We start from the raw sequence: 13,785 nt of genomic DNA, 5'->3' as shown, positions 1-13,785 counted from the left end.
CATATTTTATATAATATTTTACATAATATATCATATAATTATACATATTTAAATGTTTTGATATAAAAAATTGTTTACCGGGAATAGATAATGGAGCTACGAATTCAAGTATTTAACGCACAATACGCGATATTCGCCAGCCTCGCTTCGAAGAGAAAAGATACGTAATACCTGGTGTATTGTATACGAAGAGAGTACTGGACACAGAGATATACTAGAACCAACTGGAAATGTTTGGAATGGATTCCAATCGAAATTCAATTATTCCCTAGATTTCTATTGCTTTTTAGGGAAAACGAAATAATTTCAATTGGAATCCATTCGGAACAGTTCCATAACTCCATTTCTTCAGTTTAAAAAATGCCGCCAAATGTAATAAGTTACCCGCATTCACACTGAAATTACAGGGTGGAAAATTTTCCTCCTGAGGTGCACCCGGGTGAAGTTTCCGAACGACTTCATCTCTGTCACACTGGTACAACCCGAACGTTTCCGAACAGCGTGACTCAAGCGTGAGCCTCGGCGGGTGCACCCGGGTGAAGTTTCCGAACACAGCTCTACCAGCGCTATCACGTGACCAACAGACCAACAGATAGCTGACAAGTAATCGCCGCGCACGCCGCTACGATGAAAACCTTGTAGGTAAAAAACAAAATGGCGGGAAACGCTGACTACCGCGTATCTTACACTATTAATATCTCAACCTCCTAGCTACTATGCGCCACTTTCGTGGTTTTTCGCTAATTTTACCGATTCTTTAGAACAAAACGCCACTTTTTTGTTCCTCGATACCTTTGTCGTTATCAAGAGAGAATGTCTTCAATTGTTTTGATCTGCAATATGATTTATCAAAGAAATGTTCGCGTTTCTTTTTTTTAGCCTCATTCCACGACCGAGCGTACAGCGTACATACATTCCGCATTCAATTCATTGTCAGCCGTAGTCAAAGGATTAAATTCGCTTCAGAAATTGCTCGCGAATCGGTGATGCAAATGGTTTATTTCCGAACAAATTTTTATTTTTTTTTAATTATGTGAACTATTCTAAATTCCCGCCAAGAATTATTTCAAGTGCAAAGTCGATCAATCTCAGATCAACTTATCGATATGTCTGTTATGTTACTAAATAAATTCTGATTAACTTAATCAGTAATTAATGTATCAATACCTGTATTATTTTGTTAATATTAATTTTTTCTTTAACATATGGAAAAAGAAGATTGGGTACAATTAATAGGCACAACGCATTGTATTAGTTAAAAACTCTGCTTTTAAGCGATTTTGCCAGTTGATCGATTAACTTAATTGGAGTTTGATCGAAGTCGTTCTAAGATAATAAAATAAAGTTAGCTCACCCAAATGAAATCCGCCCATATTTTTCTCGCGTAATCGAGCGCCTGCTCACGCAGATCTATTACGTGTGCAAATCTGCGAGGCGACCAGTTGGCGATCGATTTCTCGTCCTCGAAACCCGTCGACGACGCATTTAAATCAACGTTCAGCGAATGATACATCTCGCTCCTCGTACTGATCCATTTATTCAGTATCTTGATCGAATTGTCGACATTGTTGTCGCTGCGTATCCTGAAACGATTAAAATAAAATCTTCGAGTCTCAACTCGACTATTTCGCGAAAATCTTACGCAAAGCGTGTCCGTAAATAAATTACATTGACAAGTGAAGATACGAAGGGCATAATAAATAATGTAACACATTTTTTTCTCATTCAAGATTTGTTTTATTACAGTTTTACATACATATTTTCCTCATAATTCTTTTGCTACAAAAACCTATTTTTCAACATAGTCTCCATTCAATTCTATGGCTTTACGCAACCTAAATCTGAGAACCTGTATGCCTTTGCAGTATCACTCTGCTGGTCTGCCTCTTAGCTACTTTCTTACTTCGGCTATGGCTTCCTTGTCATTGCCATATATCTTTCTGCGGATTGCATTTTTCAGAGAACCAAAAAGGTAAAAGTCAAAAAGTGCAAAATCCAGGTTGTAGGGTGGACTGCCCTGATTTAAAAAATCGATAAGAAACGATAGAAAACAATTGCATCGTTTTTAATCGTAGTTATGAATCGGAAGTTAACAAAAGAAAAATTGTGTGAGAAAGCGCGCGAGTCGCAATTGTCTCGAGATGTCAATTGCACTCGCCAGACGATTCGCCGGAACGGCCCAGTGCTGAGCCCGGAGTGCGCGTGACGCGATTATGAGAATCGCTAGAGGATCGGAGTAGGCACTCACGAAATAAAGTCAGGATTGGACAAACTTGTCAAACAGCACTATTTATTATTCTCACAAATAAGTATCTTTCGCATGAGAGTTTAGACAGTCTCGAGTCGAACGAGCGGTCACCTTAGCGCGTGACGTCATTCGCGGCGTGGAGTCACACTTGACTCGCGGGCAAGCCGTCGGGTACTCCGAATAACTTTGTTCGTTTTTCCATAGGAGCAATAGCGGTGACTGAGTCCCGTGTGTCTCAATGCAACACTGACGGAGAGGTGTAGGATCGTGTTATAATTCGCTTATAATACACGCCCGAGAAACACCGCGCGATCACCAAAGTTTTCGGGATTCGCGGAGACGACGAGCTTGCCCGATGATTTCGATACGCCGACTGACTACGCGTCGCGTTGCTCCGAACGGTAACGCGCTCGCTTGATCGTCGCTGGTTGTACGAAAAACAAGTAAAGGACCGCCCATCACGGCAACCGAAGAATAGGGCCATGCGATGATCACGCGAGAAGCACGCTTCTCGAAGCTTCGTTTGCGCGACGAAACGAAAAACAAATAGACGATCGGACTCGTTCTCGAACAAAAATCATTAAATAACAGCAACACGCTTAGCTTTATGTAGGTGGGGGAGGTGCTCCGACGCAGGCGGAGCATCTCTTCCGGATAAAAAAACTAATCTAACTCTAAGCCTATTTCTAAAAACTTAAAATCAAAATTTGGTCAAAATAGGCTTAGAGTTAGATTAGTTTTTTCATGCCTCTCCCCCCGCCTACATTTTCTTTATAATTTTCCTTTTTTTATAATTTTATTTTTATCATATTGCCTCACATTGCAGCTGCATTAATAGCGTTCACAACGCGTTATGGAATTTTCATATTTGCAGAATGCGTTATGAGCGTTTTTGAAAGGGCCATGACAAACTTCGCTTTGTGGCCAAAACGCGTTGTGGAATGTTTTTTTCGCTCACTGAGCGATTTCAATGTTTGGGCGTAACATATATATGTTTATATAAACTTATTTGTTTATTTTGACCTAGAAAATATTTCCCTAAAATAGTGCCGTGTAATTCTGAAACGCCCTGTATATATATATACAAAATTTGAAAATTTTCTAATACCGATTTCCCCAAAGATTGGTAACGAAAAATTATACACTTTATGGCAATCCCCGGGAAATTCTACCCCTACTTTATATAATTTTTTAAAATTCGGTCAATTAATTTTCGAAAAATTTAAAAAATGTAACCGGTTTCCAAAAAGATTGGTAACGAAAAATTATACACTTTATAGCACTCCCCGGAAAATTCTACCTTTGTTTCATATATAATTCTTTTAAATTCGGTCGATTATTTCCCAAAAAATTAGAAAAATTAGAAAAATCCGGTTTTCAGAAAATCGGTAACGAAAAACTATACACTTTATGGCACTCCCCGGGAAATTCTACCCCTACTTCATATATTTTTCGTAAAAATTCGGTCCACTAACGAATGAGTAGTTCGCGGTCAGACAGACATACATACATACAGACGACGGTACTTATATATATAGATACACACACATATCGTCAAGAACATGGCCCTGAGTAAATACTTCCGCACAATGAAAAATATAAGAAACAAGGAATAGATATTATATAGCGATTAGAAATAAGAAATCAGGAATAAAGTTGGTGTAGCATTAATACACGGCTTCCGATAGGTTACAAATATATTGCTTGTGTTATTCCCTGTTTCTGTTGTTCGTGTTTTTCATCGAACATCCAAGTTTATTCCTGATTCTTTAGACCTAATCGCTAATATCTTAATTGTTCTTTATATTTTTCATGGCCCCAAAAGATCAGTCTTCATGTCCTTCAAACATACACAAAGTTTCATCAAAATAACCCAAGTAGTTTTCAAAATTTTTGGAAATAACAAATTTTTCCTTCAACTTTGACACCTTGTATATATTTTTGAAACTAAGTCGCTTCGGACATATGGTCATAAGAAGTTTTTGTCTTAAATTTGAGGAATTGTCTTGATTGTGAGGAATTACCTCTTAAAATCTTTTAGAGTACTTGACTATCAACCTGTATAATAAATCACTGATCGTTACAATAAAGTAATAAAAATAGATAAATGTTTAATTTATACATTAATTCCTTATTAGCAAGAGATAAAAAATTGTCTCACAGATTTTAGATTTTATTTGAATAGAATTGTACTTTTCTTCACACATTCTTAATAAAATTGCTATATAGAAGATTTTATTACGAAAAGAAAGGTATCCTATTGAGGTATATCAAAAACCCCATATTATTACATTGAAATCCAACTATTCATTCTCACTAAGTAATCTCGTCAAATATAAAAACTTGCACATTGCTTTCTCATAGTTTTTAAGTGTGCAAGTAGAAACTTGTACATTGCTTCTTCATAGTTTTTAAGTGTGCAAGTAGAAACTTGCACATTGCATCCTTATAGTTTTTAAGTGTGCAAGTAGAAACCTGCACATTGCTTCCTCTATGAGGAAGCCTGTTTTTTATGCATAATTATTAGTAGATATTTATTAATTTGGCTTCCTCATAGAGGAAGCAATGTGCAGGTTTCTACTTGCGCACTTAAAAACTATAAGGAAGCAATGTGCAAGTTTCTACTTGCACACTTAAAAACTATGAGAAAGCAATGTGCAAGTGTCTACTTGCACACTTTTTTTATGGTTAGAGTATCATTAAAGATACTTACACATTTTTTAAGCAGAAATCGGTAACTCTCTCACCGATTCTCGCAAAATTCCAAACAACCTTCTTTTAATAATACTCTATATAAAATTACATGTACATCTTATACACTTTTTAAGCAGAAATCGGTAATCCCTTCACCGATCCTCGCCAAATTCACTAACAATCTTCCTTTAAAATGATACTCTATCCATCAAATAACTTAGGGTAGACCGAGGCGAATCGGATCAATATAAGTTTTAAGACAGTTTTCGTTATAGTGTTTTTTTTTTTTCAAACGAGCTACTTTATCGTGCTAATTAGTAATCCGATTCGCATCGGTCTACCCTATATATTTTTTAGACAGAAATTGGTAACCCTTTCACCAATTTTCGCGAAATTCAAAACAACCTTCCTTTAATGATACGTTCTATATATAAGATTACATGTATAACTTGTACACTTTTTAGGCAAAAATCGGTAACCCCTTCATCGATCAATGCCAAATTCAACACCAACCAACCTTTAATGATACTCTATCCATAAAAAAAAATTAAGCTCGATATCTCAAAATTTGCGGAAATTAGGGCAATCATATAAATTTTTTTAGATAAAAATCGGTAACCCCTTCATTATTAGTAATTTTTATTAATTCTATTTTAACAGCTACGATATTGACAATGTCAACCTTACAAGCGTTCTCTCCACAGACCATCAAATACTATACGTACAATACCAACGTTGTCGTCTGCGTGTTATATTTTTAATTTTAACCCTCAATTAGCACATGTGCTAATTTGCACCACTTTTTTTTTGTTCAACACTTTATATATTTCAATTTTTCATATAAAAATCATTTCTTTTTCGTAAAATAAAGTGCACTACTCGATTGCCAGGAAACTTTTACATAAATTTTTATTAAAAATGACTAAGATACGACAGTTATAAAAGTTGTCAAAATCTCAAATCGCACTAGTGTGGCATTTGAGGTGGCCCAACCGAGGTGTGCTAATTGAGGGTTAATTATACGATAGCGCTAATGTAGCAAGATTTGTCAACCATTTGCGTTAAAATAGACACTGAGGATGGTTCAATGTTTTTTAGAACTGAAACGTCTGTAATTTTATTGTAATACATTTAATATATTAACACTTACATCCCGTTACGGCTTGATGCTCTTTATTCCTTAATTTAATTTTTAATTCTATTATATTCTGCAGTTTCTTCTACCCCTATTTCATGTATAATTCTTTAAAATTTAGTTAATCAGTTCTTGAGTTATAGAAATTTTGGTAAGTTTGGCTATTTTTTTAAACAGAAATTGCTAACCCCTTTATTATTAGCAATTTTTATTAATTCTATTATATTCTTCAGTTTTTTCTACTCCTATTTCATATATAATTTGTTAAGATTTGGTTGATTAGTTCTGGAGTTATAAAAATTTCGGTAAATTTGTCACATAAACACACATACACACATACACACATGCATACATACGGACATTTTTTTTAATGCGATATTTCGACGTTTTAGAACATAAGAAACACATTTGCATCGAAAACTAAAAAAATAATTGTTTCTTCGGTCTTTTCTACCCCTATTTCATATATAATTCATTAACATTTGGTTGATTACATCTAGTTTTATATGCGATCAAAGATCCATATACGATGTTTATGAAAACAAAGCTTCCTCTATGAGAAAGCAAAAATGGGCCTGCTTTTCTACACTCTATATATCCTTAACAAACAAACATTTTTGCTAATTGTGAGACAATTTTTTATCTTTTGCTAATAAGGAATTAATGTGTAAATCAAACATTTATCTATTTTTATAACTGTATAAACGGTTAGTAATTTATTACACATTTTTTTCTCAAACAATCGCTGATTTCTCATATTAAAATTCAAAATAACTTGACATGATGGAGCAATTTTGGGCAGCGGCATTGTTTTTTGTGACCGAAAATCTATAAAAGACACCTTCTCTGATTAGAACTACTTGACCAAAAAGAACCCCGCACACATCTTATAGAAAAATGGCCATCCGTCGAATTTGCTGAAAATGTAGTATGATGTAGTTCATGACGTCCTGATCAAAAGTTCTAATAGGACCGAGTTAAAAAAATGGACAGTTTCCGAGATTACAGAGGATCAAAGGTAAATAATAGTGCAATATTCAAGAATTCTATCTTTTGAGCATATCCGTGTGTGAGCGGTGCTGTTGTGTGCGTATAATATGTGCGATTCTGCATATGTGTGTGTATTTGTGTGGAGCGTAACCTGGTGTGATAATATCCCGGGAAAAAAAGATTATATAATTACAATATATATAATTATATATAAATATATATGATTATATGTGATTATAAATCATATATATGATTAATAAATCATATATGCACTCATGTATGGATATATATAAGATTCATATGGAAGTATATGTATATAGGGGAGAGTTGGATATTACCGAGCCCTTAAGAACTGAAGCGTATATCTAAGCTCAGAAATGCTTCAAAAAAACAAAATGTGCAGTTTTAGATAGGTAATTTATTTGGCTATCCATATATCATAGTAATAATCTTGAAAGTTGAACACAAACTGAAATATTAATAATTTTCCAAAAAATGAGAAAACGCGGTATTATCAAACTGGTCTGATAATATCGTGACCAGGCCTGATAAAATCGTGCCCAGTTTAATAAAACCGTGCCTATAAAAATTACTCTGGCTTCAGCCAGTGACATGAAGTAGAACACAATAACAAAATGTTTTTTTATATTTATGCATTAATATCGTCTGGTAGGTACCTACATATAAAAATAAGTGAATGTGTTAACAAGTAACGATCATTATAAATTCAAATCAAAATCTAAGCAACGATCTTTTCTGTAAGCATCTTACATTGTAAACTAAACAGTCTTGGTAACTCTTTGGCTGCGGTCCATTTGACGCTACAAATGCTTCGAAGTGTTCTTCTTCTCCTTCTTTCTTCATTGAAAAAAAGGAGAAAAGCAATGGTTCAAAGCATTTGTAGCGTCAAGTGGACCGCAGCCTTTAACACACAGTTATCGTTATACCTATGAGTATTATACCTTGGGCGTGAAATTATCAAACTCAATTATTTTACTTTACAACCTTAAAATATATAGAAAAGAAACGCGTGTTTCTAAAATCACTTTGCAACCTAATTTTATAGTGTTTTAACCTATCAAATCCGTCAAATTTATTTCTCTAATGTAAATATTATGTTACTCACCTCTTATCAAAACTACCAGCAAAATTGCAACGAATAAGCAGAAAAGCTTCCAGAGCGCAGTGCCTTTACATGGACGGCCGGAACGAATTGACGGCGCATGCGGTTGGGGTATTTCATGTTACTCTATGATATTAACATCATTGTAGGCGCGTAATACAAATAGTTATTGAGTTAAACAATGGCGCGGAATTGTTAACCGCGCGGTAATATCCAACCCTCCCCTAACCCTACATAATTATATATAATTTCATGTAGCGTTATATATAAAAAACAAAATTTTTCCGTACTTATATATGCTATCATATATGATTATATATGATTATATATGATTATGTGTGATTATATACGATTATATATAATTATATAGGCGATTAAAATATATTTAAATATATATAAATGTTTCATATACAATTTGACATGATTATATATGAGTTTATATAATTTATATATAAATTACATATAAGAAGCATTTATCCATGTAGATTATATATGATTATATATAATCATATATAAACTTTAAATTCTGATTATCCAATAGATGGCATTCGATAGGATTCGTTTCTCGTATTTAAAATTTGACGAACAGTGGTATAAAAACAGTATCAAGAGACACGGCACTGTCTCACGTCAAGCAGTGCCAAGGGGTATGCTAGCGTCTCATTTTGCGGAAACTCACAAACTATTGAGAGTTCTGACTTCCTTTTCAATAGTTCTAGAGTTCCTGATAGTTTAAACAAATAGTTCTGGTCATTAAAGCCAAAAAACGCGTCAGTACAAACTGAGACGCTAGGTTCACGCAGCGTCTCACTTTGTCCTACACAAGTGCCACCGCTATATCTTATCAGATTTTGCGAGATCTATAGTTCTATAACAGTTCTATAAAAAGTTCTGCCATATAAAAGCAAAAAAATTAATTATAAGGTACTAAAAACAAAATTACAATGTAATGAGTATACCGAGTTAAGACGCTAGTTGAAATCTCGAAGTTCCGATTTATATAAAATATTTTTCGAGTAGTTCTGAGCATATTGAAGCATTTTTTCTAAAGAGTTCTCGACACTAGCAATGTTGTATAATTTTTAAATAAATTAATAACGCTCGAGAATCGAGTACTTTTTGAGAGAATGGGGTGAGACGATTTTTAATTTGTAAGTTCTATTATAATTCTCGTGTAGTTCTGAATGTGTTCTAACGTTTTCTAAAGAGTTCTGACGATAAGCATTATTTATTCATTTTTTAAATAATTTTTATCGCCCGAGGAAGACGCATTTACGGGTATATGGGTGAGACGCTGTACAAAATCTCGGAGTTCTGGCTTATCTTATATATAATATTTTTCGTATAATTCTGAGCATATTCAAGCAGTTTCTGAACAGTTCCAGGCATTAGTAATGGTGTGCGAATTTTGTATGATATATAAACATTAGAGGAAAGTCCCTTATTATGAGATAAGCTCCTAATATGCGATAGCGGGGTTTCTGCTAAACTAATAAGTTCTATTTGTTGGTTCCACCATGAACTTATTGCCCTTGGTGTAAAACCTATTTAGTAGAAAATTCAATGTTCAATCGTGCATGCACTCGTTACGAATATCGAAATTGTAAATTTGGATGTTGTCAAGTTCCATGAAGATGAGACTTTGAACCTTGTTTATAATATAATAAATAAATATTTGACAATGAGTTCTGTATGCAGCGATAAAATAAGGTCGTATTATAAGAAAATGCAGGATATGTCGAGTTGCTTAATTGTAGAAGATAGATTTGGTGATCGCGAAACCGCAAAATGTGGGGTCCGTAATATGAGATATTCAGGGTAACGAACATTGCTAGAGTATGAAGGTTATATTGTACAGTAATAAAAAGAGGGAAAATAGGGTGAACCAGGGCTAGAAGGCACACGGGTAAGTTGTCACAAAGCTTATATCTCACTTAATAGATTGAGTGGAATATTCTTCTTTATAGTGTAGGTTGCTCCTATCGTGTTAGTCGGATGTACGAAATAGCTCGTTTCAAAAACATCGCATGTGATATTTACAAGCACTTTTTTAAAATTGGAGGTTGTGAGTAAATTTTTCTTATCTCCATTTTTATTATTCCGTTGGTTTTTGGAATTACTAGTCGTAATTTCTTTTTAGTCATAAGGAACATTGTTTTAGGTAATTTTTCCTGTATTTAGTTAACCGTTATTGCAACATAGTTTATAAATATAATATTTTTTGTTCAAAATAACCGTTCGGGGTAAGATGTCTCAAATGAGATGGGATTAGTTGTCGTGTATTTCGTCTGCTGTTACGTGGAGGTTTTTTCAAATTTCCTCGGGTGAGGAATATAAAGGTGTCTTCTACCCAATGTAATTGACACAATAAATGTAAACCTATAATGTTATTACTATCTGTCCTCCAAGTTTAAATGATCTTATCGATTTGTTTTAAAAATTTAAAAATGATATGCAAAATCTTCCAATTTCTTCTCATAATGAGATTAATAACATCTATGGCAGCAAAATATCCAACAGCTTTAAGGTCAGCATCCATAGTAATTCTCAGATCATCGAATCTTCGACACTGCAGCACCACATAGTTCAAATCCTCTCTCTCACAACCGCAATCACATCTCTCACTATCCACGTATCTTTTCCTTTTCAGGGACGATCCCAGATTGTAGTGGTTAGCTCTCAATCTATTAATAAGCGTGACGAAATATCTGTTCTTGTCAAGACCCCAGAACCAGGGCCTCCTTGCCTGGCGATCGTAGAAATTTCTGAAGTAAAATATCCCCTTGTGCGCAGACTCCGAGAAAATCGATTCCTGAGTGGCCTCCCATGTCATCCGTCTAATGCCAACCATAGCGTCCCCCACCGGAACAGCGATGGAGGGGACGGCCTCCTCACATGCCGCCTCTCTAGCGAGAGAATCAGCAAGCTCGTTGCCGAGTATACCGACGTGCGCGGGAATTCAAACCAATACAACTCTCTTATCAAGGATGTGCGTCAAATCATACAGTAGTCTTCTGGCCTCCGTTACATACGGGTTCTTGTGAACATTAAGATGGTTATTACGAATACCCTGCAGAACGGACTTACAGTCCCAGAGAACAACAATATCACGCTTTCTATGTTCCGACTGAGTGGACATAAGCTGTAAGGCAGACTTAACCGCGAACGCCTCCGCAGTAAACGAGGAGCACAAATATGGCAGACTTATCTTATATCCCTTATCCTGATCACAGACTACTAAACTGGCGCCGGTAGACCGCTTGTCCTCGTCATATGAACCATCCGTAAATATTATCTCTGGGGACTCCAGACCATGTTCAGAGACAATATCCTGGATCAGGATCCGATCCGGATATTTTTTGTGTTTTCTATTCGTTCCAATATCCAAGTCAACGACAGGCACAAAAGTATGAGCCCCAAAAAAGCTCTAAAAATCTCAAACTTACGAGGCGGGCCAAACATAGCTCTATTCACCAAAGATCTTTTCCATATTTCAGATAAAAGAGAGAATCGGTAAATCGGTAGCAAAAAACGAGAGTACCCCTCACAATCAAACATACGCTGTAGCTTCTGGCAAAGACCATTCTGATTATATACAATTGTTTTATTGACAAAATTACTCCCCAGCATAAAGGCACGATCTCGCAGGGACCTCACCTTGGCCTCCGCAACAATGACGTTGTTTGGGGTGCTGTTCCTATATCCCAAGGCGGTACGAATGCCCATATACTGAGCCCTCTCTAACTTGAGCTGAAAAGCTGCGTCCCTGGGGAAGTAGATGAAATTACCATAATCTGTAACGGATCTTACTAAGCTTTTGTAAAGCATAAGGGCCGTGTTGGTCTTTATTCCAGATGAGACTCGGCATAGGTACTTCAGGATAGAATTAGCTCTATTGACTTTTCCTCTTACTTCTTGCACATGGCGATGGAAAGTCAACCCACTATCAAGCCAGATGCTCAAAAATTTAGCCTTGCCGCTGTTGAAGACGTCCACACCGTGCACCCGGATACTGAGATGTCTGTCAGTATAACCGCTCTTGGAAAATTCAACCAAGACCGTCTTTTTGGGTTCGAGGGTCAGACCAATCGCACTAAGTCTCTCAGCGATGATGTTAACTGCGCACTCAAGAAGTTCTCGATTCCTTCGTTTGCTGACACCCGACACGTATAGCCCGATATCATCGGCAAATTCGACCGCCTCCACACCCTCGGGCAAGTCAGCACATAATCCCTGAGTGAACAATGAATACAGAGCCGGGCTGAGAACGGCGCCCTGCGGGAGCCCCCTATAGACAAGGCGATCCACAAATTCTCGAGAATTTATAATGAATCTAACTCTTCTACGGTATAACCACTTACTGATAAATCTAATTATGCCAATAGGGCAGTTGAGCGCCATCAATCTGTCCATCATGATCCAATAGTCCAGTCATACGCCAACGACACGTCCAAGAATGCCGCAAGAGTGTACTCATTCGAGCTGATAGAGGCGCGGATGTCAGATGTAATACGGGTCAAATTATCAGCACATGATCTACCCCGTCTAAAACCGCTCTGCGAGCGACCAAATTTCTCCTCACTTTCTGCCCACCAGATCAATCTCACGTTCATCATCCGTTCCATCAACTTACCAACGCACGATGAAAGAGAGATGGGCCGGACCTTTTCCCGACCAACCTTGTCCATAAATATGACCTGGTAGAGCAGCCAGTTCTCGGGCAACACACCTGTAGTCCAAATTGTGTTAAAAAGCTCAAGCATACATATCCTACCGGACTCCGGGAGTAAGCGCAACATGCAGTATAATGGATATCGATAATAAGGGAGTTAAAGCTGTGATTGAAAACAGGAAGAGATACTGACTGATAAATTTTACTGACTTTGTGAAGAATAGATCGGTAAGAATTATAGGTCGGGATGGAACTTGTGGCCATGTCATGGTTATGACGCGATCTGGTAAGTGGGTGAATATTGTCCAAACTAATGGTAACAGGGCTAAATTCTTGGGCCAAATTCTTGAGAACCATCTTAGATGTCAAGTATTCAATCCTGTACTTAAACGGTGGCTCCTTAACTTCATCCAGTAGCACATTAATAGGCGTGGATTGACGATATCCATATGCTATTCTAATAGCTTTATATTGTATTCGTTGAATCCTATCAAAAATGGTAAGGTTACCTTTGAGCTGGTAAACCTGGCAGCCGTAATCGATGGTACTACGGATAATTCCTTTGTAAATCATATCCAGGTGTTGCAGGTGAGCGCCCCACCAGACTCCTGCGAGAGCCTTCATTATGTTTAAGGCTTTCCTACATTTGCCTACTACAGCCGTGAAGTGGGGTTTACCGCTAAGTTTGGAATCCAAGATGACCCCCAAAAATCTAACCGTTTCACTGTAGTGTATCGGGATGTTCATAACTGTGACCTCTGGAATAATAGCTGGCATCTTCTTCTTATGGGTAAAGATGACGGATTGCGACTTAGTCGGAGAAAGCGAGAGACCTTTGCCAGAAAGGAAGTCAGTGATCCTTTGAATGGATTCATTGACTGATCGAACAGCGTCTTCTAGATTTTTATTGGTTGAGTAAACAA

At 36.5% G+C, this 13,785-nt stretch overlaps 1 protein-coding gene across 1 annotated transcript in view; it reads right to left on the bottom strand.

Annotated features, from left to right (window-relative positions):
• Window positions 1–1,354: 1,354 nt before the first annotated feature.
• Window positions 1,355–13,785, bottom strand: part of LOC112454304 (glycosyltransferase 25 family member-like) — a gene marked incomplete at its 3' end in the record, with an annotated part of 54,213 nt that continues 41,782 nt past the window's right edge. Inside the window, exon 2 of the mRNA XM_025015601.1 lies at window positions 1,355–1,583. Coding sequence (XP_024871369.1) covers window positions 1,355–1,583 — 229 coding nt within the window. The remainder of the gene's footprint in view (window positions 1,584–13,785) is intronic.

Source organism: Temnothorax curvispinosus, unplaced genomic scaffold (assembly GCF_003070985.1).
Source record: "Temnothorax curvispinosus isolate PA1 unplaced genomic scaffold, ASM307098v1 QBEX01004975.1, whole genome shotgun sequence".
Classification (NCBI taxonomy): domain Eukaryota; kingdom Metazoa; phylum Arthropoda; class Insecta; order Hymenoptera; family Formicidae; genus Temnothorax; species Temnothorax curvispinosus.
This window is presented reverse-complemented; position numbering and strand designations above follow the sequence as displayed.